Source organism: Suillus subaureus (assembly GCF_016647635.1).
Source record: "Suillus subaureus strain MN1 chromosome Unknown BJ212scaffold_9, whole genome shotgun sequence".
NCBI lineage: Eukaryota > Fungi > Basidiomycota > Agaricomycetes > Boletales > Suillaceae > Suillus > Suillus subaureus.
The window spans coordinates 1,092,921-1,119,827 of NW_024538565.1; the positions used below are offsets into that span (position 1 = coordinate 1,092,921).

The 26,907-nt window shown below is 48.2% G+C and overlaps 9 protein-coding genes across 9 annotated transcripts; 3 read left to right on the top strand and 6 right to left on the bottom strand.

Moving 5' to 3' along the window:
• Positions 1–2,156: 2,156 nt before the first annotated feature.
• Positions 2,157–3,781, bottom strand: BJ212DRAFT_1343445 (uncharacterized protein). Its single transcript, XM_041335224.1, has 4 exons — positions 3,166–3,781; positions 2,939–3,111; positions 2,801–2,893; positions 2,157–2,752 (listed from the first exon to the last, which is right to left on the bottom strand). Exons 1-4 carry the CDS (start codon positions 3,610–3,612, stop codon positions 2,344–2,346), a joined length of 1,122 nt encoding a protein of 373 aa, XP_041195383.1. The 5' UTR covers positions 3,613–3,781; the 3' UTR covers positions 2,157–2,343.
• Positions 3,782–4,468: 687 nt separating this feature from the next.
• BJ212DRAFT_1343450 (uncharacterized protein) lies at positions 4,469–5,040 on the top strand. Its single transcript, XM_041335225.1, has one exon. The coding sequence runs from the start codon at positions 4,528–4,530 to the stop codon at positions 4,723–4,725; it is 198 nt and encodes a 65-aa protein (XP_041195384.1). The 5' UTR covers positions 4,469–4,527; the 3' UTR covers positions 4,726–5,040.
• A 900-nt stretch (positions 5,041–5,940) lies between these two features.
• Positions 5,941–7,560, bottom strand: BJ212DRAFT_1586656 (uncharacterized protein). The gene is made up of 7 exons (XM_041342389.1): positions 7,257–7,560; positions 6,887–6,965; positions 6,786–6,809; positions 6,555–6,674; positions 6,434–6,457; positions 6,212–6,274; positions 5,941–6,191 (listed from the first exon to the last, which is right to left on the bottom strand). Exons 1-7 carry the CDS (start codon positions 7,337–7,339, stop codon positions 6,060–6,062), a joined length of 525 nt encoding a protein of 174 aa, XP_041195385.1. The 5' UTR covers positions 7,340–7,560; the 3' UTR covers positions 5,941–6,059.
• An 858-nt stretch (positions 7,561–8,418) lies between these two features.
• BJ212DRAFT_1070691 (Cys/Met metabolism PLP-dependent enzyme-domain-containing protein) lies at positions 8,419–10,471 on the bottom strand. The gene is made up of 12 exons (XM_041328994.1): positions 10,357–10,471; positions 10,193–10,301; positions 10,021–10,145; positions 9,927–9,974; positions 9,675–9,859; positions 9,594–9,618; positions 9,439–9,538; positions 9,309–9,385; positions 8,971–9,261; positions 8,864–8,920; positions 8,702–8,812; positions 8,419–8,646 (listed from the first exon to the last, which is right to left on the bottom strand). Exons 1-12 carry the CDS (start codon positions 10,375–10,377, stop codon positions 8,593–8,595), a joined length of 1,203 nt encoding a protein of 400 aa, XP_041195386.1. The 5' UTR covers positions 10,378–10,471; the 3' UTR covers positions 8,419–8,592.
• A 1,967-nt stretch (positions 10,472–12,438) lies between these two features.
• Positions 12,439–13,684, top strand: BJ212DRAFT_1298248 (uncharacterized protein; the record flags this gene model as incomplete). The annotated part of the gene is made up of 6 exons (XM_041332671.1): positions 12,439–12,840; positions 12,895–13,120; positions 13,170–13,364; positions 13,430–13,445; positions 13,514–13,623; positions 13,677–13,684. The coding sequence occupies 6 exons, from the start codon at positions 12,439–12,441 to the stop codon at positions 13,682–13,684; spliced, it is 957 nt and encodes a 318-aa protein (XP_041195387.1).
• A 2,209-nt stretch (positions 13,685–15,893) lies between these two features.
• Positions 15,894–17,238, top strand: BJ212DRAFT_1479072 (uncharacterized protein; the record flags this gene model as incomplete). The annotated part of the gene is made up of 5 exons (XM_041339805.1): positions 15,894–16,292; positions 16,348–16,573; positions 16,624–16,818; positions 16,968–17,077; positions 17,131–17,238. 5 exons carry the CDS (start codon positions 15,894–15,896, stop codon positions 17,236–17,238), a joined length of 1,038 nt encoding a protein of 345 aa, XP_041195388.1.
• A 796-nt stretch (positions 17,239–18,034) lies between these two features.
• BJ212DRAFT_1070880 (uncharacterized protein) lies at positions 18,035–20,243 on the bottom strand. Its single transcript, XM_041328995.1, has 3 exons — positions 20,070–20,243; positions 18,264–19,999; positions 18,035–18,214 (listed from the first exon to the last, which is right to left on the bottom strand). The coding sequence occupies exon 2, from the start codon at positions 19,975–19,977 to the stop codon at positions 18,298–18,300; it is 1,680 nt and encodes a 559-aa protein (XP_041195389.1). The 5' UTR covers positions 19,978–19,999; positions 20,070–20,243; the 3' UTR covers positions 18,035–18,214; positions 18,264–18,297.
• Positions 20,244–20,247: 4 nt separating this feature from the next.
• BJ212DRAFT_1343479 (uncharacterized protein) lies at positions 20,248–22,111 on the bottom strand. Its single transcript, XM_041335226.1, has 5 exons — positions 22,002–22,111; positions 21,715–21,937; positions 21,571–21,662; positions 21,297–21,522; positions 20,248–21,238 (listed from the first exon to the last, which is right to left on the bottom strand). The coding sequence occupies exons 2-5, from the start codon at positions 21,835–21,837 to the stop codon at positions 20,357–20,359; spliced, it is 1,323 nt and encodes a 440-aa protein (XP_041195390.1). The 5' UTR covers positions 21,838–21,937; positions 22,002–22,111; the 3' UTR covers positions 20,248–20,356.
• A 1,657-nt stretch (positions 22,112–23,768) lies between these two features.
• On the bottom strand, positions 23,769–25,836 carry BJ212DRAFT_1479075 (major facilitator superfamily domain-containing protein; the record flags this gene model as incomplete). The annotated part of the gene is made up of 13 exons (XM_041339806.1): positions 23,769–23,850; positions 23,907–24,023; positions 24,093–24,175; positions 24,226–24,449; positions 24,499–24,571; positions 24,622–24,650; positions 24,698–24,734; positions 24,797–25,014; positions 25,072–25,111; positions 25,173–25,381; positions 25,434–25,492; positions 25,568–25,643; positions 25,698–25,836. 13 exons carry the CDS (start codon positions 25,834–25,836, stop codon positions 23,769–23,771), a joined length of 1,386 nt encoding a protein of 461 aa, XP_041195391.1.
• Positions 25,837–26,907: the final 1,071 nt, after the last annotated feature.

A 26,907-nucleotide genomic window follows, 5' to 3' on the forward strand; every position in this document is an offset into this window, starting at 1 on the left:
TTCGCTCAAGATGCTACACGACGTTGACCTGCTCAAAGCGATGCCGTCGTGCCATCGGATTGCGGAGTCAAATCTATGGCATTGCAGCAGCTGCTAGTCACTCCAGTAAGCTCTTTCAGATCGCCGCGAGGAGTTGCACTGACGACACCAAGCTCTACGATGCATCGAGCGCTCACCTCGCACAACATTCATTTCAGATCATCGCTCTGGATGGATCCATGTCTGGAATAGTGCACACCCACAGTCAATTCCTCGACGCACAGGAACGGAACTAGTCGACATGCGGTCAGCTGCTCTTTATATTTAACTTTGTATCGAGGGAATTACCCTCCGTGAGAAGAGAAGATCGTCAAGAGATCAATCTAGCGAGGAAGCAATACAGCTTCTCAGCAGTGAAGAAGAGAGAGCAGAGTCATAAACCCATAATAACATTCTACCCACGTAATTGCCGCGTCATATGCATGGGGTCTCCCTGTAGCCTTTGTGAGTTTGCCACCATTTGAGGTTACAACCTTGATTTCGGAGCTCCGTGTGGAGAGAAAACCGTTACAGTACATACTGGTCCTGGCTGAGAACTGTTCAACCACCTATGGCTGTGACCCTTGGCACCACGCTGGCAAGTGACCGAGGTCGCGGGGGTGTCTACATTCAAATCGGAGTCTAGCTGGCCGTCATCCATACTTGAAGGATTCTGGATGTTGTGGCGTGACATATAGACTCATCACTGGCAGCAGAACTGTCCATTGCGGGTTAATCAGAAGGAGCGAATATCTTCCTGTAGGTCTTCATATATATTCATGTGTAGTGACAAGTGGGCCAATTGTTTCATTTGTGACAAATTCCAGCGATAGCACCATAGTCTTTGGTCTGTCTAGGTCCTAGGACACTCAAGAGACTACGCTGGCACTGAAATTCACTACATCCAGCACACCACTGAACGTACTAATATTCTCTAGGACACACCCCTCCACGGACATTAAAGAAACGTTGTAATGGTAATTTACTAATGCTGAATGTTGCCTTCAGTTAGTTGTCGGTGTAATCTTGTTTCATGTCCAGTTGGGGTAATCTACCCCATGTTGGACAGTACTATCTAGTCTACAAGGCACCTGTGCCCTGCGTCATATCATTGAATTCGCAAATGCCTCACTGTAGGGTGCAAACACCCTCCGGAAGTCGGCCCATCGCTCTAGTTCCAACATCAAGAACAACATAAATCCAACGTGGTCGAGTTGAAACAGCCTCAGAAGCGAGCACCTCGTTTGCAGTGAGTAGCTCTCTCGAGCTGCAGTATCCGCATATCACTGAAACCGACATATAGCTCTTCTAATACCTGTCATAGCAACTCTGCGTATCTCACCACCAAACTTTTATTGGTGGGTAGTTTCTTAGTGCTCAGTGCTATCACTAAGGCATGGTTATGACAGGTACCATGAAGTCTATTCAATTCGTCTACCTCGCCATCCTTGCCACTTTCGCTGGGGTGAACGTAGCTGCCACCGATGACCTCCGAACCTGCATGGATGTTTGCGCTCAATCCCCTATTGTCTGCCCATATGGGTCGACAGCTACCATTGTGGGCCAATGCTGGACCTGCTGCACTGACGATGATCCGCCTTCCAAGTATCGCCATTGAATTTGTGAAGAGTGACGTGTATGAAACGTACCACCTGTATCTGTTTTGAAATTGTCATCATTGAATATTCTTAGAACCTACGGGCGATTCCAGTTGGACTGGTTAGTGGTCTGTCTAAATTCGGTCTCTTTGAGCATGCTTTCGATTTTCCGCTGATTTTCTTTTGGCAGTTTGACTGGACGTGACTCATATTTGTTTGATAAAGAGTATTTCTACGTCACCTAGCCGGCCAGCGCGTCCTTCCTATCGATAGTCTCGGGCCGCCTGCAGCTCAACGAAATAAGAGTTTGCGATGAACACTGTACTGTGGCGGTAAATCGTATATATAATGCATTCGAGCTGATTTCCTGAGAAACGGTCATGAAATTCGCGAGCCTAAAGATGTGATAAATACAGTATCCTACTATATGTGTTGGGTGATGATTGTTTATCCTTAAGGAGAGTGCTAGAGTTTTTTACTCACTGGGGTGATCATCCCCGAATATGCGTTATCTGGGATTCACTCCAGCTCGACAATACTGTACAAAATACGTGCATTGGCAACTTGGTTTGACTCATTATACATACTAGAGTACAGTAATCGAGTAACTATGAACGAATATGGAGTATGTACAAAGTATAAGACGCGGAACATAAGTGAAATGTAAAGAAAACATCGAGGCAAAATAAAAATTGAATGGTATCAAGTAGCGATTTGGACTGCAGGTCTAAATGGGAACTTCATCTGCAACGGAGACTTGGGTGAGGGCAACACCCGCAGAGGCAACGTTCCCGGGCTCTGAGGGGTCGTCACCAATTAGGTGAGCAAGCTGTTCGACAGGAATGGTAACCGGGTCTGCCTCGGCACGAGCACGGCCCCTTCGCTCCTCCACACCTTTATCAAGCTCTGCAAGCGCTTGATCCACGCGAGTCACAACCGCGCGCCTTGCGTTCCTCACTACATCTGACCCAAAGCTGGGAATTTTGTCCAAATCTGCGAAGAGCAATGAAAGTGCATGCTCTTGAGCGCGAACTGGCGTGTTGACTGGCGTGTAGGTCAATGCAAATACATCGGCAGCTGCCGAGAGCAGGAGAGAAATCAAGCTCGGCAGGGAACTGGAAGGCAGCAAGGAGGGTCTCGAGACGAGCGGTTACGGAGGAGATCTGGGAGAGGGAAGAGGTGACCTGAGCTGGCGAGGCAGAAGGCTCTTCTTGGGTGTCGGAGTCAGCAATCTCCTTGGATTTTCCTTTACCCTCTTGTGAAGTTGTGGGTCCCTCCTCGTTGACATTGACCGACGTAGAGATGGCAGTCGAGGATGTTACGGGATCGTGTTCAGTTCGGTAGGAGCTTTGATTGTAGTGCCTTTAGAGAGACGGGCAAGGATCGCCTGGAGCGCATCGCGCACTTCAGACCGGTGCTCCGCCATAAGACGGTGCTGTTCCATAAGATGGGAAGAGATCATGTCCTTGAGCGAGGGTTCGTCTTGGACAGGGACCTTGAATTGTGGTAAGTCATATGGAGCAGAGTGACCGAATATGTGAGAACATACAGGACCAACTGTTTCCGCGAGGAAGTTCTCAGCATCTAAACGGCTGCAAGCAGAGAGTCGTTGCTCCTCGAGGTGAGCCTGGAAAGCAACAAAATTGTGCCACTCTCGGGTACTGGCCTCGTGCTCACGAACAGCCTGATCGCGGATGGCACGGTTGGCCTGTTGTATTTCAGCCTGCTGGCGGGCCCTGTCGCCGTCGAACGGGAACTGGGTGTCGAAATCCTCATCCTCTAACATACGGGTATGTGGTGCGTCTCGCATCATGCGGGTCTGGTTGGGAGACTCATCGTACTCTTGTGCATGGAGAGCATTCGGGGTAGGCTGATTCCCAAGCCGCTGCTGTAGGTACAGAGCTAGTGCGCGCTCACGTCGCTCTCTGTTATACTGGAGAGCATAAGGATCAAGAGCGAAGGGGAACGATTGGTAGTGGGAATAGGGACAAGCCATTGGGACAGGTGTAGTGAAGGACGTTGTGAATTTGGGATTGGGATGAGTTGATGAGAGATTGCATGTTGAGCACTGGATTTATATGTCTGGATGGTGTGGACTTGGTGGACTATAAATCTCTTTGTGAGCAGACGCGTCCACTAAACTTTCGCGATCGCCACCGTGACTTCATTTTACACTCGAAAGTCACACAATAGTCACGTTACTGTCGCACAATGCGAGGCCACTGTTGACCAAGACCACCCAGCTAGTACTCCATCAGTCAAGCTACCAGCCTTCTGCACCGGTACTACATACGGTAAACAATAATATCATGCTTTGACTAGTGTGCTTTGGTCGCCTTCCGACATACTTTTTATTTCTGTCAAAGAGAGCCATTCCAAAGAAACCGAGCCATGAACCGTTACGGCCAGCCTTTCGAGTGGACACGAGTACTATGAAAGAGCGACCCTCGATCAACGAACCCCCTTTCCAAGCAGCTTTCTCACCACGCAGTGCCAGACTTCTTCCGTGTGTCAAAGATCAAGATCTAGGTGCGACTATGTAATAGTATGCCGTACCCCAGTTTCATGTCTAGTTGGGGTAATTTACCCTATGTCGGTCAGTACTATCTAGTCTAAAGGGCACCGGTGCATCGTGTCATGTCCAGTTGTAGGGTGCAAAACTCCCTCCGGAGGTCCGCCCCGTCGCACCGGCATCAAGCATCAAAAACAATATAAATTCAACGCGGTTGAGTTTCAACAGCCTCAGAAACGAACACCTCGTATCCAGTGAGTGGCACTCTTGCGCTACATTATCCGCATATTACTGAAACCGTCATGGAACTCTTTACCTGCCATAGCAGCTTTGCGTACCTAGTACGACAAAACTTTTGTTGGTGGGTAGTTTTCTAGTACTCAGTGCCGCCACTAAGGCATGGTCATGGCAGGTACCATGAAGCCTATTCAGTTCGTCTACCTCGCCGTTCTGGCCGCTTTCACCGGGGTGAACGCAATTTCCGCCAATGACGCTCAGATCTGCTTGGAGGTTTGCGCCGATTCTCCTCTTCCCTGCAAAAAAGGGATGCAACCTGTCTATAATAACCCATGCTGGACGTGCTGCAGTACCACTTGACGCATGAATCGAATTCTCGAGTATCGTCATTGATTTTGTAAAGCGTAACGTGTATGAATACGTGAGATTGTACCACTTACTGAGATGTTCTTGTTCAAGCAAAACCATTGTTATCAGAGTTATGTTTCTTCGAATATACGGTGGTTCTAGTCGGACCGATTGGTGGCCTGCCTTGATGTGTCTCAGAGCATGCTTTCGGATGTTGCGCTAATTTTTGACAGCTTGACTCGAACATCACATTTGCCAAAACCCTGCTGAACAGAATAACATTCTCCAGGGTATACATACCACCGCGGGAGGGACGTTGCCCTAATTCAGCTATTGGCATACACTGATGGCGTGAACTTTCTCCGGAACAGGAATATACGGGCCTGTTATATAGCCTCATCGCTTCAATGCTACTAGTACGGTCTGCACTTCTTGGCATGCCTGATACCTGACATTGCCGAGAGGGTCGATTCTGCAAATATGCAACGCGCTGTGTGCAGACGCGTCAAGGATCAATGTGCGTGACACCGCGTCAGTGAGATTTGGGTTTTCGTGATCACCGTAATCTATTCATTTTCAACTCAGGACAAGGTTGCGAATACTCACTCGGACAGCGACTGCTTCATAATTCCAGCCCGAGGCTATAGGGTGCTTGTCGGTTGGCGATCACTTGAACCGCAGATGTGAAACTAGATGGGACTGATATGCAAGCCAGCCATATGACACTTGATCCTGCAACGCCAGATGAATAGTACTGGCGATGAATATAACGGGAATTCTGCGAACCCCATAATGACCATGAATCAACTCGTCCACTTTTTGGGGTTGCATCAAACCATGCCAGAGGAACGGTCTCGAGAGAATACGATAATATGACAGAACCCCTCCATGATTATTATTCGATCTGCAGGGTTTGTTGTCCAGATCCAATGCTCCTCTTTTGGTGCGAGTCGTGCACAACCCGAGGCACTATGAAAACCCGAGCCTTTCAAGTGTCAAATATATTGCAAGTGGAAATCGACAGACTGAAACATATTGACCACCTGGAGGACGGACTATCTCAAGATCTGATTCATAAACTGCAGCTCAAAGTACAATAACTCACCCACAACTCAACATCCAAGATTTGGCACGTCTTAGTCTCCCAGAAGCTTAACAACACGCAGAGCAAGCTAAAGACCGCCGCTACTAATGCTGTCTAATCGTCACTTGCAGCCAGCCGATTCTCTCGTACAATCATTCGTGTGTGAGTGGGGTGAGTAGGTGGATTACACTTCTCCGTGGTCACGATCTCTCCTCTCACCTGCGGGAAATCCACAGAGTTTGTGCCCCACCTGAGTTGCGCGTCAAGTGCCGATGGAAGCACTGTGAACGGGATCTGAGAGCGCGCCGTTGAGAGATGTGGAAGAGGTGCACTTTGCAACAGTGTATGCTTGCGGCTGCAGGAATGTGTTCTCACAAAGATGTACTCTCCACATCTGTATAATGAATTCTTCACGTTCACAATGCCCTCCTTAATGCGTTGAGTACTGCGATTGTGTGCTCTTGCTTTCGTACGGGTCTGACCGTCACATGCATCAAAGACAAATAAATGTACACAAACTGCATATGTAGGATGCGGAGTCCAGAATCCGCCGTTCTAACTTCTGACGACCTAAGGGCCGCTCGCCTTTTCTGTTTTTCCGTCTCCCTACCCTTACTACTTTTAATTGTAACTTACAAGAGCTTTGGCTCGCAGGTTAGCCTGAAGATATCGAAAGCCAAAGCCCCAACTTTCAGGCCAGCAGTGACATCACTACCAAATTGAATGGCAATGACAAGCTGAGAACTGTTCAACGTACCTGGAAAGTGACTGAGCCCGGGGGGCATCTGTGTTTGATACTGGCAAATTTGCGGTCGCTGATCCTCAATCGTTCGTAAAGGAAGAGTCGTTTTTGCGCGACGCATAGACCCAAATCGCGCTAACAGTGAGAATAATATAGATTCAATGCGGTTGAATTGCAAAGCATCAGACAAAGGCCTCATTTACAATGAGTAGCTCTCTTGTGCTACAGTATCTGCATATCACTGACATCGACATTCAGCTCTTCCAATACCTGCCATAGCAACTTGCGTATACTGACATAAAACCAAACTTTTGTTGGTGGGTAGTTTCCTAGATCCTAGTACTTACCGCTATCATTAAAGGATGGTTGTAACAGGTATTATGAAGCCCATTCAGCCCGTCTACTTTGCCATCCTTGCCGCTGTCGCTGTGGTAAATGCAATTCCTGCCAATGACTATATGCAATGCGTAAACGTTTGCTCTACGTCCCCTCTTAAATGCTCAGGAGGGTCACAATCTATTAATATTAAGGGCATATACTGGACCTGTTGCACCATCTGGCCTGATAAGTAAGCCTGCGTATAATGCCCTTTTCTTGTATTTTTTTTGTGGACTTCAAAGTTCATGCTCACAAGTAACTTGAGGGTCTCTCAATACCCGGTTTCTAATATTCATGCTCCTTGTATGCCTTCAGGCTCCAGCACAAGCATCCTTTAACCATTTTTGAGTCTCCAGCACCACTCCCATGCTCTCAGCTTTCCCTCTGATACCTCCAGCGATGCCCATATATATTGGAGACATTAGTCGAAGACGCCAACTGTCACATCGCACATCTGCGTGCACGTTGAATCTCGATGACCCATGTACTGACGTCAAATCATTCAGGACCACTTCCTGTACCTTCAGCGCTTGCTCTTGTTCTTCTCAGTTCACCCTCTCGTCCCACATCAGGCGCTAGATCCGTGACTAGTCTGACGTACGTATTTTGAGAGGTGGGGAATTTTGACGTAGTACTCGACTTGTCCGTGGTTATATAAACCAGGCTGGTCTCGAGCCCAATCAGGCGCATGCGCCTCTTCCGCCGCGGCCACCTCCACCACTACAGCCTTGTACTACTTCCACCGCCATTGCTTCTGCCGCGGCACCGTCCGATACGATCGTTTGCCTGCAAGACCATCCTGTATTTGACATACCCAACTCTAGGAACTTACTGCCGTAGACTCGTACCACCACACCTCGAGGCTGAAGGTGCAGCTTTTCCCCGGATTCAAACGAGGACCGGGACTGCTCCGAAGCGAGCTCGATGAGTTTGTTCATTCACCACACACATGAGTTTATTTTGATACACTTCACCAGTTGAATGTACATGCGAGTATCTCACCGCGCATTACTAGAATACGGGTCTACTGTTTTGAATGACGAGGCTCTTGGAAAGTGGATAGAGACAAGGTTGGACATCATTGCTACACGGGGGTGCGTTACAGCGTCCGGGTACGTGTTTTGTTGGCTTGTCTTCATCTTGTGCTAATGAATGCATCTTTTCCTACATTTGTCACCCTCTATACCCTTCATCTTCCCCTTCACCCAAGCTCAATACTGTCATGTGCACACCGGCCATCAGCAGCACAGCTGAGCTCTATGTTCGAGCCAGAACATATTCACACAGGTGAGGCTCCTGATTCGTGGACCTTTCTTTGGTACTCCTGAGCTGCACCACAGCACAAGCTTGCTCACGCAGAGGAGAATTGTACGACATGAGCCAAGTTCGGTGTCGGTATGTAAAAGGTGGGAGAAGACTACGCATAGTTCGAAGCTGTAGGAGGTGGAGTCACCAAAACAGGCAAGCGCTCGGAGTCGCACCACCGTAACACGTCCAAATGATGAATTGTGTGTACTTCTGTTTGGCAAAGCCTTCTGCTAATACAGCGAAACTCATTTTCGACCAAAGACTAGCTAGTTTGTAAACTGCCCTAGCCGCAATATTTCTAGCTTCCAGACTTGTCACCTTGTGTGACCTTTTTCACAAATGGTATGACACCCATACATCACTCGCTCTAAATTCCTTTCGATATCTCCACGAGTGCCCTTCGCAAATCGTTTTTCAGGTCCTAAAGATGCGAATGTTCAGCCAGGAGGAAACCAGTATGCCACGCTGAGACTCACCGCCACTTCTTCTACACCGATGCTCAGGCATACGAGAAGGGGATTCTCCTTCGGATCCGTCCTGATGTGCTGCACTGCCAAAGACTCGACACCACCAAGACTGGTTGCCGGCTGAGGTGCATCAGTCATCAACGCACTCACTTTCTAGTGGAGGTGTCTTACCACATGAAAATGATCCAACGCGTGCGGAAGTTTCTCTGCGTACTCTTCTTTTGAAAGCTTTCATTCAAATGAGGACAGAATTATGCACTGTGCGCGCGTTTACGCACCAAGATCGAGAAATAGGCATTGAATCCACCTTCCATTTGTGCCGAAGGGTTAAACCCATTGGCGTCAGTCTCCTGGAGGCTCGAGTGCCCAACTTTGGTGATCACCCCACCGGGAATACCGTCGTACTCCTGACCCTCTGGAACAACGGCTCTGCTAAGCCATTGCACGAGTTCCGTGCCACTTGCCGATTGCCTTGAGACACGCAGATGCATCGTTCGAAGGGATCGTATTAAGAGCCAAGAATCCATGGACCCCATGATATTTCCCATGTGCGCACGGTCGTGCCAGAGCTGACAAAAATGGGCTTCAGTTGGTCTGGGAATTCTATAACAAATACCTGTTTACGTTCATCCTCGGTCTTGACGACAAGAATCCCACAGAACAGATCTGAGTGGCCTGCAAAATACTTGATTCCTGTGACAGGTCATGATGTTATCATGTCGTGCTTGGGATGAAATTTACTATACCGGAGTGAAGTACGCAGTCTGCCCCCCATTTGAATGGGTATTGAAGAGGCGGAGGACCGAGGGTCGAATCTACGAATAACTTCCCTCCGACTGCATGAATCTCAGTGACGGCACATGAGCACCCCTGCTAATAATCTGTGTTCTTTAAAACATACCTTGTCCGCGTAATACTGAATGTTTCTGACAGGGATCCAGATCATCGATTTAAAAAAAATCAAAGCAGCTCGAAGACTTGCCTCGATTCGCCCGTAGGGTGCAAGGGACTCTCGAGCCAGCAGAGATCTCCCTCTTGGAATTCGTCGTCTAGGTCAACGATCGGGGTATCAACAAACCTCCCTTTGGTGTAAGTGGATATGGCGCCGTGACAGCCAGTGTATCCTCTGGAAATCGCAATGCGTTTTGGTTTGAAGTGGACAAGAGCCTATCAGACCATAGGGTCACTTTTGTCAGTCACCTGCATGTTACATCAACACGTTACGCCAACTCACAGAAAATGCAGCAGCTAATCCTGATGCATAGGTGACTGCATATCCGTGCTACGCAAATCAGGTATGATCCGATCGTTCCTGCAATGAGACCTACATTAACCTTGCTCAAGATCTGTTCTACCCTCGATGTGACATCTTGAGAATAGCGGGAATAGATATGTTTGTCGGGATCCATCGCTTCAACCCCCTTGGGATCGCCATGAGATACAGTTCTGAATGCTGCATAGATGATGAATTGCTGTCCTAGCCAGTAGTGAAGAACTCACGCGAGGCGACAGAGATAGGAGCTGCTTCACTTCCCGATCCGCGATCACCATGAACGAGATGTGTACCGCTGAGTTGGTATGTTTGGCTTTGGGGACTCATACTATTCACCTAGTAGTGATGAGATTATGATCAGCATATATATAGGTGTAGGAAAGCGACTCGCTCTAAGGCAGGCATTAGGCATATCAAATACTATTCCGATAGGATCGTGTGCCCGGCGGACCGGAGGCTGATAGTGGTGGTTATGCAATTTCTTGTCGAGGTGAGAGACATGTTCCTTTACGACAGTGCTAGTATATTGAACTAATATGTACTACGTAGTAACGTGTTAGATTGCACGCGAGAGGCTGTCGCCCTGCGTTATGATCACGATCTTCTCAACAATTTCTTTCGACTCCTGGCATAGTCCACCACACAATACATCAACCCCCAGTACTGGGGAGGAATGTAGCGAGAATTCTGTGGACCCCATAATGACCACGGATCAACTTGTCCGCTTTTTGAGGTCGCATTAAACCATGTCGGGGGAATGGCCCTGAACAAACGGAAGCGGATACGATAAGATAATGACGGGGCCCCCTCCACGACTATCACTGATCTCCACGGTTCGTTGTCCAGATCCAATGCGCCTCTTTTGGTACGAGACGTGCACAACTCGAGGCACTATGAAACCCCGAAGAAAATTGGAAGTAGAAAGACCGCCCACTAACGGACAGCGCAAAGCTTGCTTGAAGCTATGGTGCCATTGACAGGTCCCCGACGTTGTGCAACTCTACGTGTTCGTGTGATATGAGAAATAGAAGCTTCGCTATAGTAAGAAAGCGGATGTTAGACATCCCGAACAACATCCTTTAAATGCTCAAATCAGCTCTTTGAATGGTAGACAGGACGGGAGACCTACATTAGCCGGACCTCCTTTTTTTTTTTGATTCAATTTTCATGTCCTATGGAGAGTAATACTCTATGGAGGACAATACTATCTAGTCTAGGGGGCCCCCGGTGCCCCCTGCGCATCTCTGAGTTCGCGAATGCCCTGATGTGGGACGTGCCCCATCAGTCCGCTGTTCCCGCCGGCCGTTTTAGACGCGCAACCCTTCGAAGATGAGACGACTTATATGTATGCTTGTGATAGGTATGGGCTATTGGTATGAAAACGAAGACACGTACTCGGCCGCATAAGCGGGCAGGTACAGGAGTCGAAAGGTTGCAGGAGGAATAATTAGTGGGTGGTCCCGTTTTGTTGGCTGGTGGGAGGATCCGTTTCCGTCTGACTGATACCAGTGATGAAGCTAGTGACTCCGTGTGTGCGAGTGAGTGGTGGTGGTACAAGATGAGATGAGATGTTTGATGGTACAGAGGTGCGTGTACGAGCTTGCGTGCTTTCGAACCTATTCAAAACTGATCAGCCTGCCGGGGTGGCTGGACCTCCTTGATACCAATTACATACCTACAACGCCCAGTATGTCTGACCTTCTAAGTAGATCACTCAAAATATCGGAGAGAGCAAGGCGATCTCTAAGGCAGTGGCTCTCCCATATTTTAATAAAAAAAGTTGCACCACCCGCGACTTCGCGGGAGGATCTATAAGGAATTCATAAGCCAAAGGATGCTCCTTGTGCGTTGAGATAGTGAGAAGGTGAATTTGGTACTTGAAGTCCGAATAGCTCAGCAAGTCACCAGTAATAATATGGTCTTCCGTCTATCCATACATAAAAATGTGCCAGGAGTTAGGGTTGGAGTGGGGTCACGGTGCTCCAGTCGTAGAGAGGCCCCGGGAGAGGGGCACTCGCTGTTTTAGACGTGCACATCCTGATATCAATAACTTGAGAAATAATATCTCCCTGCCATGCGGTCAAGTGCTGACTCCTAAATTGTTGATTATAGGCATAGCTTCGGAAAACGTTCTCGGATGGGAGCAGGAGAATGTTTGTCACTGAGCTGAAGCTTAGTCAACAGTGTATTCCAAGCCAAGACTAGTACTCTTAAGGTTCACGTAATTACGTAATGTAACATGCAAGTTGAAAGGAGCAAGCCAAAGTGATGCCTTGGTCAAGGACGTCAACGCAGGATAACTAGGCTTCCAAACTCAACATGCTCATTGCCTGACGCCAGTAATGCTGCAATGCTAAACTAGATGGCAGGGTTCGGCGGATGTGCGTACCGAATAGCCTCGTGGGTTGTGGTTTAAGGCGAGTGATAAAAGAGCCGCAGTACCGATGATTCATAATCCAGCTCACCACCCAAAATGCCAACTACTCCACTCTCTCTTGCCCTAATTCAACTTTGGATCGCCGACCCAGCGCTGCCATGGTCCAATCCAGTATGGCAGTCTCTAACACACATTCCTGGCGACCCGTGGGCCTACGGCCATGGTAAGGGCGCAAGCCATGTTGCTGAATGGACAGTGGACGAGGCTCAGGCAGTCGAAGCCTTCATGAACAATTGTAAGACGGCTGAGGATCCCGCAGAACACTATGCTGTGAAAGGGAAGGATAAAGACCATGAAGGTCGTACCGCGTGGAATGCCTGGGTTCAGACATCATGGGCCAAATGGAACATCAACAAACTGGTCGACCGCATTTTAGAAGAAAGTGGTTGCGAACCGCATGTTGTTATGGCAAGGTTGAAGTGCAAGATCACGGATGTTGTGAGTTATATGCTAATCTATCTATCCCATAATGTGATAATCTATAGTGCTTAGTTTCCGACGATGGAAGCTGCGCAGTTGAAGCATGTCATTTCCGTCAATTTGGCCGATGCATTGTTTGGTGACGATGCATTCACTGATGGAACCTTTATTGTGCCATCCATCAACACGTTTATCACCGCGTTGTTGGTATTGTCGTGGAGCAGGCATCGGAAGGTTATCAAACGGCAGGTCGGCAGTATCCAGAAGAAGTCTCAGGAGGTTGAGGAGCAATGGCTAGGTAAGAGGCGCAGATTGGTCAGTTAGGCGGGGGCCTGACCGTAGCGCAGCCATGACGGCCGCAAATTCAACACTTACCTTGGTCAGCATTCGCGCCTACCTGAAGAAATTGGAATCCTTGATCACACTTATTAGCGTATTCAAGGACCAGGAAATGGCCGAGACTTTCAATGCGCGTCGTGAACAAGTCAATGCGATGCTAGCCGCTGCCAAGAAACGTCCCATCAAGGCAGAACCCATAGCATGTGAGTGGGGTTTCAGATCTATGATATAATCCGAACATTGAGTGTACTCGTCTGGATTGATTAAGTTCGAGAAATGCTATTGTAAGTTTTACGGATTACACTGCGCTCGGGTGCACTATAAACGTTGATATCTTAAAACCTGGTCACAGACATCACACGTCAACCTACAAACGTCCACACCCCAGCGATGAAGTTTCTGAGCCGGACAGGAAAAAATCGCGTTATGAAGCTGGTGCAAGTTCCTCTGTCAAGTATGAAAGTAAGCATTATCTGTCATTTCCTTCAAACGAAACTGACTTTTCTTACCTACAGATTTCTGACAGGACTTTCGGTTTCTTCCTGCAACTCCGTATCTCGGTTGCCCGTTACTATTTGTTTTCTTGTATCGTCACATCTTATAGACTCTTGATCGCAGTGACACATGGAAGACATGAAGCAACAAACTTGTTTGATATAAGATTGACCGAAGTTGAATATTGAATATTGAATGTCCGGGCAGTACTGCCCACGCAAAGTTAATGCCCAACGAATTTTACCGACGGCCTTACGCCGTACGTGACCATGTTCGGAATGGCAAGTTCTTGCGGTGTGTCCGGATCTACAATCCCTGCTCGTGGGCTATTCAATGTATGTAAGTGTTACCGACCATCGAGGCTGCGCAGGTATCATCGCTCCGTGTCTGAGTAGTAAACGAATCATATTCTGGTTACTCAATGATGTGAATATGAACCGCAGGCGCGCTGTGCAATACGCATTGTACACACTTTTCTGAGCTTTGAAGTGATTTTAAATGATGGTAATTGTACCAGTTACAGATGTTCTTGTTCGAGCGAAGTTATTGTCATCAGCCATGTTCCTTCTGGTATATGGATGGTTCCAGCCGGACCGGTGGCTTGCCTACAGTTGATCAGTGTATCAGAGCATGCTTTCAAACGTTACGCTGATTTTTGACACATTTGCCAAAGCCCTGCTGAACGGAATGGCATTCTCCGGGGCACATATCCCGCCGCAGCTGAACGGTAGAGGGATTGAAGCCGATCACGCACAACTTGAACCAGAAACGTGGGGCTGATACGGCCATATGACACAAGATCCTGCAACGCCCAGTACTAACGAGGAATGTAGCGAGAATTCTGTGGACCCCATCATGGCCATGGATCAACTTGGCCACTTTTTGAGCTCGCATCAAACCATATCAGAGGAATGGTCCTAAAAAAGTGCGAGCGATACCATAAGATAACGGCGGGGCCCCCTCCACGACTATCACCGATCTTCAGGGTTCATTGTCCAGATCCAAGGCTCCTCTTTTGATACGACACGTGCACAACTTAAGGCACTATGAAACCCCGAAGGAAATCGGAAGCAGGCAGGCTGAACAATAACGAACAGTGCAAAGCTTGCTTGAAGCTGAGGTGCTATTGACAGATCCTCGACGTCGTATAACTCTACGTGTCCGTGCGATGAGAATTAGCAAGCTTCGCCATAGTAAGAAAGCGCATATCAGACATCGCATGGCCTTCGCCAAACATGAACAACGTCCTTTAAAATGCCCAAATCAGCTCTTTGAATGGTAAACGAGACGAGAAACCTATTCGGCTGGACCTCCTTGATGCCAATTCCATACGTGCAACGTCCAGTGTGTCTGACCTTCTGAATAGATAGTTCAAAATATCATAGAGAACAAGGCGATCCCCAAGGCAGCGGTTCGCCCATATTTTGATAGAAAGGTTGCACCGTCCGTGACTTTAAGGAATTCATGAGCTAAAGGATGTCCCTCGCCCGTGGAGATAGTGCGAAGGTGAAGTTGGTACTGGAAGTCCGAATATCTCAGTGATTTACCAGTGAAAATAGAATCTTCCGACCCATCCATGCGTAAAAATGCGCCAGGAGAGTCGAGACTGGAGTTAGGGTTGAGCACGGGTGAACCCGCGTGACAGCTCCGACTCGGGAGGTTCTTTATGAGCAACAAAAAATTGACCCTCGCACCCTCGGACAAGCTGAGGGATCTACACCCGTCCAACACCGTAAACCGCCACGGGTAAGCGCGGTGTAGGTACGGGTCTCCAGAATCCACACCGTACCCGTACCCGCCACACCCGTACCCGTGCTCTACCCTAACTGGAGTTGAAGTTGGGGGTAAGTCACGGTACTCCAGTTGCAGGGAGGGGCAATCGCTGTTTCAGACGTGCACATCCTGAGATCAATAACTTTAGAAGGTATCTCCCTGCCACGCGGTCAGGGTGATGCTGACTCCTGAGTTGTTGATTATAACAGACGTGGACAGAGTCCGACAGACCGTCAGAGAGCGGGTGTTTGCCAGCATTTATCTAGCTTAGTCAGCAGTGTATTCAATTTCACCCGGGTCAAGTTGGAAGGAGCACTCAGCAGAACCTGCAGAATGTACAGCAAGCTAAACTAAATGGCAGGATCTGGCGGACGTGCGTACCGAATAGCAGCCTCGTGGGTTGTGGTTTAAGGTGAGTGATAAAAGAGCCTACCGATGGTTCATAACCCAGCTCACCACCCAAAATGCCAACCACACCACTCTCTTTTGCTCTAATCCAACTCTGGATCGCCGACCCAGCGCTGCCATGGTCCAATCCGGTATGGCAGTCTCTAACACACGTTCCTGGCGACCCGTGGGCGTACGGCCATGGTAGGGGTGTAAGCCATGTTGCTGAATGGACAGTGGACGAGGCTCAGGCAGTCGAAGCCTTCATGAACAAGTGTAGGACGGCTGCGGATCTTGCAGAACACGCTGTGAAAGGGAAGGATAAAGACCATGAAGGTCGTACCGCGTGGAATGCCTGGGTTCAGACGTCATGGGCTAAATGGAACATCAACAAACTGGTCGACCGCATCTTAGAAGAAAGTGGTTGTGAACCGCATGTCGTTATGGCAAGGTTGAAGTGCAAGATCACGGACGATGTGAGTCATGTGCTAATCTGTTTACCTTATAATATGATAAATCCGTAGTGCTTAGTTTCCGACGATGGAAGCTACGCAGTTAAAGCATGTCATTTCCGTCAAACTGGCCGATGCATTGTTTGGTGACGATGCATTCACCGACGGAACTTTCATTGTGCCATCCATCATGACGTTTATCACCACATTGTTGGTATTGTCGTGGAGCAGGCATCGGAAGGTTATCAAACGGCAGGTCGACAGTATCGAGAAGCAGGGTCAGGAAATTGAGGAGCAATGGCTAGGTCAGTGGTGCAGATTGGTCAGTTAGGGCGGGGGGCTGACCATAGCGCAGTTATGACGGCCGCAAACTCAAAACTTACCTTGGTCAGCATCCGCGCCTACCTGAAGAGACTGGAATCCTTGGTCGCACTTATTAGCTTATTCAATGACCAGGAAATGGTCGAGAACCTCAATGCGCGTCGTGAACAAGTCAATGCGATGCTGACTGCTGCTGAGAAATATCCCATCGAGGCGGAATCCATAGCATGTGAGTGGGGTTTCAAATCTACAATATAAACCAAATATTGAGTGTACTCGTTTGGATCGATCAAGTTCGACAAATGATATTGTGGGTTTTACTGATTACACTGCGCTCGGGTGTAGTATAAACGTTGATATCTTAAAACCTGGTTACAGACATCACACATCAAACTACAAACGTCCACACCTCAGTGATGAAGTTTCTGAGCCGGACAGGAAAAAATCGCGTTATGAAGCTGGTGCAAGTTCCTCTGTCAAGTATAAACGTAAGCATCATCTGTCATTTCCTCTAAACGAAACTGACTTTTCTTGCCTACAGATTTCTGACAGGATTTTCGGTTTCTTTCTGCGACTCCGTATCTCGGCCCAGTTTACGGTTGCCGGTACTATTTGTTTCCTCGTGTTATTGTATCTTATAGATTCTTGATTGCAATAGCACACGCAAAGCCAATGCCCAACAATTTTTACCAATCTGCTTATATCCACTCGCGCAAGTTTTTTTTCAAGTGAACTTTAGATCTATCTTTCAAGCTGACGGTCTCACGCCTGTACGGGTCCATGTTCGGAATGGCAAGTTCTTGTGGCATGTCCAGATCTACGACCCCTACTCGTTTCCTATTCCAATGCATGTAAATGTTGCCGACCATCGAGGCTGCGCAGGTATCATCGCTCTGTGTCCGAGTAGTAAGCTAATCAAATTCTGGTTACTCAATGATATGAATATGAACCGCAGGCGGCTGCGCAATACGTATTGCGCACACTTTTCTGCGCTTTGGAGTAATGGTTTCGCTTGGGTTGGGTTCGGGGTACTGCGGCGCGGATGTCAGCATCAGCTACATACCTACAGTACGTAGTAGGGTACGCACCCACGTGTTGTACGCTGGCCGCTTACGCGCAGCATCTTGCTCAGGTACATGTCAGTGACAACCACTAGGTACCTGCATTCCAAGACTCGAGTTCGCGTAACATCGACTTCCCAACGCCACCATCAAATCGACGGGATCAAATGATAGTCTCTCAAGAATCAGATCTGAACTTTTGAAATTGCTCAAGATTTTCCCACTCGAGGCTGCGAAGTTCGAACACCTTTTGAATGCATGTAAAGAATCAGGACGGTAATAACGGAAGTGCATAGATATCATGAATCTGGCATATATGATGTACAACGAATTGGTGTTATGTAGTCATCGACGTAGTTACAATTTTTTCCCGTAACATACGGGCGCCTATCCGTATATCTGCAAGCATAAATCCAATAGATGGTAAACAAAGGGGTTTGTGAGAGCGGTTCCGTCAATGGTGGTTACAAGCTAAAGGCATACAAGGACATAGTCCAACAACATAACACTTGAACGTACAGTGCCAAACAATGCACCTCCGAAGTCTACACCACGATCCACGCACTCGAAATAAGTACCCCACCCAAAATGCGCGTAACCCAAGCCCACGCACCTAAAAAAAACAGTCACTAATCCAATCCTCATAACTATGAATCAACAGCAATACATGCTGAAAGTGGAGAATGCACGTATTCCTGCGCAGACAGCACCGGTTTGCGTTTCGTCAACGGTCGTGAAGCCTCGTGCCGCCGGAACACCATCTGTGCGACAAGCTGGGATATGTTCCCTATGACGCCCTTCCTGCGGCGTTCGGGACTCTTCCCCTCGTTTACATCCATGCCGACCTTGTCGCCCAGCTTCAACCTGAGCAGAGCTCCGACCTCCGCACTCCTCTCCCGCTCCCGCTTCTTCTTCGACTTACGTGTGTATGCGTCTGTGCATTCCGGGCCCTCTGGCAACCCCTGCACTACCGCAAGTGAGCGCTTGCGCAACTCGAAGAGCTGTGCGAGCTCAGGGTCGCTGTCCATGTCGTGCACAGAAAGGCAGAGATGAAAATCTTCGGGCGAGGGTGAGCGTGGGAGGGGCACGTCCCTCGGATCGTGGATGAACAGAAGTGGTTGGCTAGGGACGAACGGGACGCCTTGGGATGGCGTGAGGGGCACAAACGCGGATACATCGGGGAGGAGGTCGTCGTCTGTGTCAGCACCTGGGAGCGATAGGAGAGATGGGCCAGGAGACGATGGAGAAGATGGTAGGTTGTCTGTATCATCGGGAAGAGAGGAGCAAGACCGTCTGCTGGGAGATGATGGTGGTATACGGGGTAGCGCTTTTTCATGCTCTAGCTCGGGGAGACCTGAAAGGGAGAGATGAGGGGCTCTGAGCTCTGGAGGATCATCGATGATCATGTCTGCCAATGAGAGGGCGGAACGGTGGGGGGAGGATGGGGGTTGCTCATCTAGTTGATGCATGGGTATGTGTTGGTGCGATGACCAGGGTATGTGAAGCGGCACGAGTTTGGGACGAGGCGGGTCAACGCCAAGAAGATAGGGCACCTGATCAGGTGAGAAGGACGTTATTTCGTTGGATACTGGCATAGACATATCGTCAATGTCTTCGCTCCCTAAACCGGGAGACCAGGAAAAATTAGGGGAGGGCGGATCATTCCAATGGGACTTAGCCAGACCGTGCTCGGGTGGCTTCCAGGGTGGTGATAGAGGCGAGAGCGGCGAATCCGATTCTGCGGAACTATCCGACATGGCAGATATCCCATCGTAAAAATCCTCTTCAAAATCACCCTGATGAGGAGTTGTGTGCCCACTCTCCTCAAACATCGAATCATCGTCATCATCTTCATAGCCCGGCAACTCTAGGTTATAGAGCAATTGCGTCGGCGGTGGCGTTAGAGGTCTATGACAAGCAAGGTCCTCGCGGCGCATAACGATAGGCGAGTCCAAGACGCCTGGTGAATGGGTAGTGAAGATGGGAGTAAATTCGCCTCTTTCTTCTGGTAGTGGGATGGTGCACTTTGATGGAGAAGCGCTGGACGGCGGAGTCGGGTATAAGCTCACCGGACCAGACTGCTTCAGAAGATTGGAAGGACCAGGTACGCCTTGTGTGTGTTTAGAGTTGAGAGGGGGAAAGTCCTCCTCCGAAAAAAAGGAGAAGAAAGGGCTACTGCTGCAGCTAGAAATTGGCTGCCAAGGTTGCGAGCAGGGTGGAGCGGGGGTAAACACGAGCTGCGGCTCTGGTTTGAGCAAGGAGGAATCATTCAGAGAGGATATGTATTGAACTAGGGCAGCCCTAGTCAAATTATCCCTGGTATCCATTATGTCCACCGATATTCAAGCCCTGCAACAAGCGCCAAGTTTGATCAACAAAAAAAAACAAGCAGACAAAAAAACAAGAACCGAAAACTTACAACTGGTACATCAAAGGTTGCAAGACATCACAAAAGACAGAAGAAACAGAAGAATTTACTTTAGACGATATCGAATCAAAGAGCGTTGCAGTGCTTGACACCGTCTCCTCGTGCCCAACCAAAGGTTTGTGGCTGAGAAACTCGTGTTCGGTGATTTCCTTGATGGGCCTGCAGGAGATCCACGACGTTCAACCACTACTAAATAGAGCACTATAAATCATTATCTAACACATTTATCTTTACATCACCTGCTCTCTAACACCTGACAACCACATCATCCTCAATAATTAGGTCTTCTTAAGTGCTGAGACCCGATCCGATAATGTCTCTTCGCCCTCAGTGGCATGAGGCTCTAACTCCGTAGGTTTCACCCCCCTTTTCGTCAACGCATACTCCCTGCACGCATCTATACTCTTCTTCAATTCTGGATCGTCCAGTGTTAGCGCAACTACATTGATCCCCGTAAAATTGAGTTCCAGAAGTTGCGCCACTTTAGCCAGCAGATCGGGATTAGGTGCATACGTCCCAGAATTGTTATCAATCACCAACTCCCATCTCACACCACTATCGTCCGTACAATCGGAGAACTTCTCCCAGCCACCTTCTGGGCGAGGGTGAAACTCCCCACTGTATACTACGCTTTCTGCGCAGTTGCTATGCAGTGCATGCTTCGATGCAAAGTCTACGAAGAACGTCGCCCCTGTCTCTGAGAAACGGAAGGTCTCGTCTTCCTCGGTGATAACATACGTGTATACTGCGGGTTTGATGCGATTTTCAAATGCGCTATTGCCGTCACCCGATGATCGACGTGAGTCGCCTCGCAGCAGCTTGAACACATCATCGGCATTTGTGATAACCCCAAAACCATTCAAAACGGTCCGGGCGTATAACATGTGGTGGCCAGCCATAATGCCGGAACGCACTGCAATTGATGTAGGTCCTTTGAAAATTGCCTGTGCGGCCTTGTAATCGTGGTTCCATCGTTGCACCGTATCCCCAAAGAGCTGTGGAATGCCTTTAATATAGATCTTCCATGTCGAATACAGCCGCGTGTCCCTGAGATTGGTAAGAACGCCCATTGTTGGTGAGTCGTGTCGAGAATAGTGAATCGGGCCATCAAACAAGTATGGTAGTGATCTTGAATTATGAACCGAAGGAGAGGATTCAATCTTAGAACCAAACGTTGATAAGCACAATCTGTGGCGATCAAATGTGGGGCAGACATACGTTCAACCAAAATGACCCTTTATTTCGACCAAGGCGCTTGCCGACTATTTCAACCTCTTTCGTGCCTGGAGTTACAGTGGTCTGAAACACACCGACATCACTATCTACGAGCGCTCCAGTCTCTACCTCTCGTACTACCACCGACAAGGTAGCTGTGGAAGGAACAGTCTTTACGATCCAAGTCTCATCCCAAACAGGGGAGAGGGTATTCGGCTTGACGGACGACCTGCGAGAAAGTAGGCCAGTGTCAATATGCAGACAGCAAAACACTCACGTGTACGAAACCTTGTCGTCAAGTGTAGCACGGAAACACGGGTTCATCGTGCCAATAACATGCACCCTTGCAAGATCCGACGCCCCAATAAACTTCAGAACCCTTCATTTGCACCCAGCACGCCTCAACAAGATAAACACTTACCCTGATAACCAGATCCACGTATTTGGTATCTACATGGAACTCATTCGCCGCGAGCTCGATGGTGTTGAGGTGGTTGCGGAGCTTGACTTTGGTGCTCTGCAGAGCGTGGTAAGCGCTTTCCATGGCGTCTTGAAGACAAATAGTGTGAGAGGACGTCGGTGGTCCATAGAGATGTTTCGGGTTCAGGTTGCCAAATTGCGCACACCAAGTACAGGATATTCGGCTGCGGGAAGGTTGTATCCGATGAGCTCAAACCTTACTTCAGGGTTAGGGTTACATGACCTCACGGCCGATCAGTAACAGTTGCTCCAAGGTGGCTAAGACTAACGAGCTCGGCCTCTGTGGGCTGCAAACGAATACTATCCGAGTCCCGTCAAACGGTGCGTACAATTAGCAGAAGGGGAGTTAGGTGGAGATCTCAGCTAGCTCGCGATTTCCTTAACAAACCGACCCTGAAGAACAGTTCACGATGATATATCCGCACGGCATCTGAACACCATGCGTCCTACTCCCAACTTTCGTTCCCCAGCGCCTGAGAAAGTTCCTTCAAGTGTGCCTTACACGCTGCCAGACGATCACGATGATCAGGATGAACGACACTGAGTGATAAACACCATCCGCCACAAATGCACAGCATCATATCTGACCCCCAAGCGACTCGAGTACCACCGCAGTTCTTCATTCTGCGATAGCGGTTATCGCTTTCATCTAACGGCGGCAATAACGTCACGGGCGCAGCAAACGCGGATGACTTTTGATGCCCAGGTTAATAAGCTGGTCCGAGTTGTTGAGTGTCACAGTGTGATGACATGGACAACAGATTCCGCTGTTCATTAAATGAGCGGTGATAACCATCCAGTAGAGAGCGGACCGCCGCCCATTGAGAGGCGAAGATAACAATTAAGTAATCGAGTGATCCACGTGTTGACGCAAGACCCAGCCTGTTGGTGAATGCGCCAAGTTGGGTAAGTTTATGGGGACAAATCGACTTGTGACTGGACAGACGTATTTGTATTTGTCGAAATGAATGATGTCCGAGGGTGTTGGCTAGCTGATGGAGTTAGGTTCCAACTAGCGTCATCATCTACTGTACATGACCGGCGCTGCGAAACCTAATCACCACTCGAACGGGAAAGCTACCAGCTGTAATTTATCTATCAGGATATATTTGATGCTGACACCAATTATAGTAGCTGTGAGGTCATATCTGTGAGGACACTGCATCACGGTGAGGTATTGCTAGAACGCATTCCAGTCCTAAAGTCTATTGTTTAAGGATGGAGAAACTTGAAGTTTGAAAGAACTTAATGACATGGATAATATGTAAGCCTGGTTGCTTACGTACACCTCGTTACATTGTGGCCATCAGTAAACCGGTGAGTTCTTGCTGGGATTATGCTGATTATGGCGCTTTTACATAGCCATATATTGCTTTATATCACTTTATATTCCAATGTGACGAAAACCTTTCCTATATATTACGATATATGACGATATATGACGATATCTTCTTCTCACAGGTTCTCTGATGGCCCGCCGTAAGACGCCTCTTTCCCTTACTAGTATAGCTGGCTTGCATACCGTCGTCGTCGTTCCGCAATCCGGAACCTGATTCTGTTTCATTTTGTGTGTCTCACCAGTGTTTCTTGTCGTTGGCTACGACTTTTTTCCATAACATCATCGCTTTTCGGGCAATCGTAAAAAGGCCCAAGGAGGACCACCGTGACAATATTTTGAATTTAGGCGAATAATATGCACATGCTATAGTAGTCGGGATGGTTATCAATTTAATGATCCCCAACAAAAACCTGCAGCTCTGAATTAGCTCTTGGTCCCGACACAGCCACATTCACAACACGAATCTCCCCAAGGCACGACACATCAACGTTAACATCGAATGATTTGTGGGTATTAAGAAACGAAAGAATACAGCATTAGAAATTCATAAATCAGCACTATATATAGTATTACATAGTGCGAACTTCGTTCAAGGTTCTCAAGCTGATATGACAGATCTTCTCAGAACGAAGCTCGTCTTTCCTCACATCAATCAATCAATTATTCTCTATGGTCGAGAAACCAACGTCCACGCTGGCTCTCATACGATCTCCGTAACGAATCGTCAGGAAAATAATCCTATATAAAAGAAACTTAGTGTCAGTCTTCAATCGTGCAGTCAAAGGAACCCTTACCCTTGTCCGAGAAGTGCAAGAACAGCTACAATAACGTCCGTCGACGCAACACCCATGTGTTCGATCGATGGGACAACAAGAGCGGTCGCAATAGATAGAATGAATGACCTGACACCTCTGGAAAACAATTAAAGATGAGTTAGTGAGTTGCGAATGCGATGGAGACATCATATGATGATGACTGACACGTTAGCAGCTGTGATTTCTGCGCTTCGCGAATGCACCACATCTACATTATAAGAACCAATTGGGTTTAGCACGAAGACCACCTTTAAGAAACAATGAGTTGAGGGAAGACAACCCAGCCGCGAGAACCTACCCCAATTCCATTGACAAAAAGACACAATAAATTCAACGAAAGACCGATCGGACCGTCAACATACGCTGTGACCAGCCCCGACACTCCAATAGATAATGGAACCATGAACATCCCTCCGATCCATGTCGCTCTCAATCGGTCTTCTGGAGACCACACTCCTTTGCGCTTCTTCTGCCACTTCCTGACTACAACATCTGATAAGCAGCCAGCAAGCGGTGCCCCGACTGTTGAAGATTGAGTTGATGATCTGTGACTACAATCATTTGTACCTACTGAAGTTTCCGAGTCCATTAGGGAGGAAACACGCTCCAATGATGGCTTTGTTCGTGATGCCATACCGTACACCCTACAAGTACCCCAATTAGTTTGCGATATGGAAGATGACTATTAGTTTACAATAGTGTACGCCAGCGGTACGAGGAGAACTGTATCATTTTGTGTGAGAACGCACTGAGGAGTTGTATCAACGCACCATAGTCACTGATGAGTGCTAGACTCGACGCAAGCATCTACATCACGCACAAAGTCAAGAGTTTGTACCCAAAGCAGCATACGCGTAATATGCACTCACAACCGCGAATAGGTTCGGACTCCGAAGTAGCCAGAGACAACTCAGAGGATTCACCCATGTGATATGGATCCATCTCCTTCGCTTTAGTTTATCGATGCCCAATGTGCCGGGATGGCTCGTCTCAGGAATAGAAACGTATATTAGAAGCAGTTCGAGCAAGCCCCATGCAGCAAGAGAATAGTGCAAATTGCGCCAGGACCAATACTGCGCCGCCATACCTGTTCAAATACCATTGCTAGATTCAGCATGCATAAACGTTCCAGAAAAATATTTACCTCCGAGGAACGGAGCAACAGCAAACCCGAAAAGCATGGCCTGAAACAGCTGTGTCAGTATTACAAAATCGATAAATCATCCAATCGTCATGATCCCTCACACCTAAGAATATCCCAATACCAATGCCGCGCTCCTCCAATTTGTATATGTCACCAATTACGCCAGCGCCCAATGACAGCCCTCCAGAGCATCCGAATGTCTGAACGAACTGCCAGAATAGTAGACTCCACAATGAATTTGACATCGCGACACCGCAGCTACCAACGCATAAAAATGGTATCCCGCACAAATACATTGTTCGGCGTCCATCTGCACGATATTTATAACTTGAGACGAAAGACCACATCATGAATGAACGTACAGAAAGACGAATACGCAGCCCAAACCAGCGTTCCGATAGCAGTCGCAAAGGTCGACAAACTGACCGTCAAGCTATATCAGAAAGCCACCATTTAAGCACTAATTGCCACATCGTTCACCCACAGTACTACGCACCTGACAGCAGCATGTGTGGAGTGAATTTCTTGAGCTACCTGAGGAATGGAGGGTACGAATGACGCTGCAACGAACTCTGATAGATACCGTTCATCAGCATGCAGTGTATTCGAATACCTCGACCACCTACTTGGTAACAAACCCGCACAAGAGACAATGAACACAATCCACCTTTTCTGGCCTCGCGTAAAACGGTCATAAACCACGTCGTGCGCAGTTTTATGGCGATCGCTGCTTGACGTCAGTAGGGGGCTTTCTTCTGAAGCCATGATACCACGGGATCATACGCAAACGCCCTTAAAGAAATGTATATCATGATAAAGCTTTTGGGTGCTAGAAAAGTCATCATATGAGCGGTTAAGATAAGTGCCACGGGCCGGAAATAGATATACACCACTAGTGCCAGTGCTTGCACTGCCATGAAGATGATAACGATTCCGGTTACTGCCTCGAGTGCTGAATCACCTATGCGTAGCGAAGAGTGGCGTATCGAGTGGCGTTTTCGATTGGGAAGATCTTTTGATAACACTGGAGTACAACTATTAATTACGTACATATATAGTCAGGCTGCAAACAACTTAAAGTCCCTAGAAAAGTATGACCGCAGTTGGAACTTGGCCACCGTATGTCAAGCATTAATGCTCTACTGAGCTCATCGTAATTTGGGCCCCAGCCATTTGACACGTCAGTGGAGTTGAGAATATGGATGAAGGTGCACCGGTGACCGTGCAATGCAGATTTATCTCATTTCAAATTTCAAAATTTCAACACCGGTGCGGACTCGAACCGGACTCGAACCGGACTTGAAGTTATTTTCCTCCGAGTCGGCCCGGGCTCGGATGCTCTCGAATCTTCAATGGAAGATCTTCAAACAGTTTATTCTTGAGGTTCAATTAGTGAAGCGTCAAGCACGCCTCATACTCGTTTGCATCAGACTCCCCGAAATCATCTTGTCGTATACGGGCAGCTGGTTTTGCACCACCACCGAAGTGTTTCTCAGGCGTTGAAGGTGCGATAGATCCAGATTAAAGTCCTGTTTTCTTGCGAAAGTGGCCGCGCCAGCGTGCTGGGCTGGTCGTCCCGAGTCTGGCTTTCACATATTACCGGTGCACTTCATTTCTACTAGGCACGTTGGTGGCTGTGATAGATGACGATGACGATATTCAACGACCATGCCGAACACAGCGTTCACTTTGAATGGCTCAGGCGCCCTCTCCATCGCCCTAAAATTACACCTCCAGGTGGTCTTTCCTTCACATACGCCTTCGCACTAGACAGTTCGAACCGATTTGCGTCCAATAAGACCAAGCATGTAATTAAGCTTCCCAGTGAACTACGTC

What these genes read in the sequence shown, in the direction of transcription:
- BJ212DRAFT_1343445 (XM_041335224.1), bottom strand. Translation starts at nt 3,612, where the DNA reads ATGGCTTGTCCCTATTCCCACTACCAATCGTTCCCCTTCGCTCTTGAT. An exon ending in ACCGAACTGAACACGATCCC is followed by an intron (nt 2,894 to 2,938) that starts GTAACATCCTCG and finishes AATGTCAACGAG; the next exon opens with GAGGGACCCACAACTTCACA. An exon ending in CTTCTGCCTCGCCAGCTCAG is followed by an intron (nt 2,753 to 2,800) that starts GTCACCTCTTCC and finishes GCTCGTCTCGAG; the next exon opens with ACCCTCCTTGCTGCCTTCCA.
- BJ212DRAFT_1343450 (XM_041335225.1), top strand. Translation starts at nt 4,528, where the DNA reads ATGGTCATGGCAGGTACCATGAAGCCTATTCAGTTCGTCTACCTCGCC.
- BJ212DRAFT_1586656 (XM_041342389.1), bottom strand. Translation starts at nt 7,339, where the DNA reads ATGTCTCCAATATATATGGGCATCGCTGGAGGTATCAGAGGGAAAGCT. An exon ending in CGGGCTCAGTCACTTTCCAG is followed by an intron (nt 6,458 to 6,554) that starts GTACGTTGAACA and finishes CGATATCTTCAG; the next exon opens with GCTAACCTGCGAGCCAAAGC. An exon ending in ACCTGCGAGCCAAAGCTCTT is followed by an intron (nt 6,275 to 6,433) that starts GTAAGTTACAAT and finishes TGTGACGGTCAG; the next exon opens with ACCCGTACGAAAGCAAGAGC.
- BJ212DRAFT_1070691 (XM_041328994.1), bottom strand. Translation starts at nt 10,377, where the DNA reads ATGCCTAATGCCTGCCTTAGA. An exon ending in GATTAGCTGCTGCATTTTCT is followed by an intron (nt 9,860 to 9,926) that starts GTGAGTTGGCGT and finishes ATGGTCTGATAG; the next exon opens with GCTCTTGTCCACTTCAAACC. An exon ending in TTCAGTATTACGCGGACAAG is followed by an intron (nt 9,539 to 9,593) that starts GTATGTTTTAAA and finishes GCCGTCACTGAG; the next exon opens with ATTCATGCAGTCGGAGGGAA.
- BJ212DRAFT_1070880 (XM_041328995.1), bottom strand. Translation starts at nt 19,977, where the DNA reads ATGGATACCAGGGATAATTTGACTAGGGCTGCCCTAGTTCAATACATA.
- BJ212DRAFT_1343479 (XM_041335226.1), bottom strand. Translation starts at nt 21,837, where the DNA reads ATGGAAAGCGCTTACCACGCTCTGCAGAGCACCAAAGTCAAGCTCCGC. An exon ending in ACGTGGATCTGGTTATCAGG is followed by an intron (nt 21,663 to 21,714) that starts GTAAGTGTTTAT and finishes AGGGTTCTGAAG; the next exon opens with TTTATTGGGGCGTCGGATCT. An exon ending in AAGGGTCATTTTGGTTGAAC is followed by an intron (nt 21,239 to 21,296) that starts GTATGTCTGCCC and finishes TTTGGTTCTAAG; the next exon opens with ATTGAATCCTCTCCTTCGGT.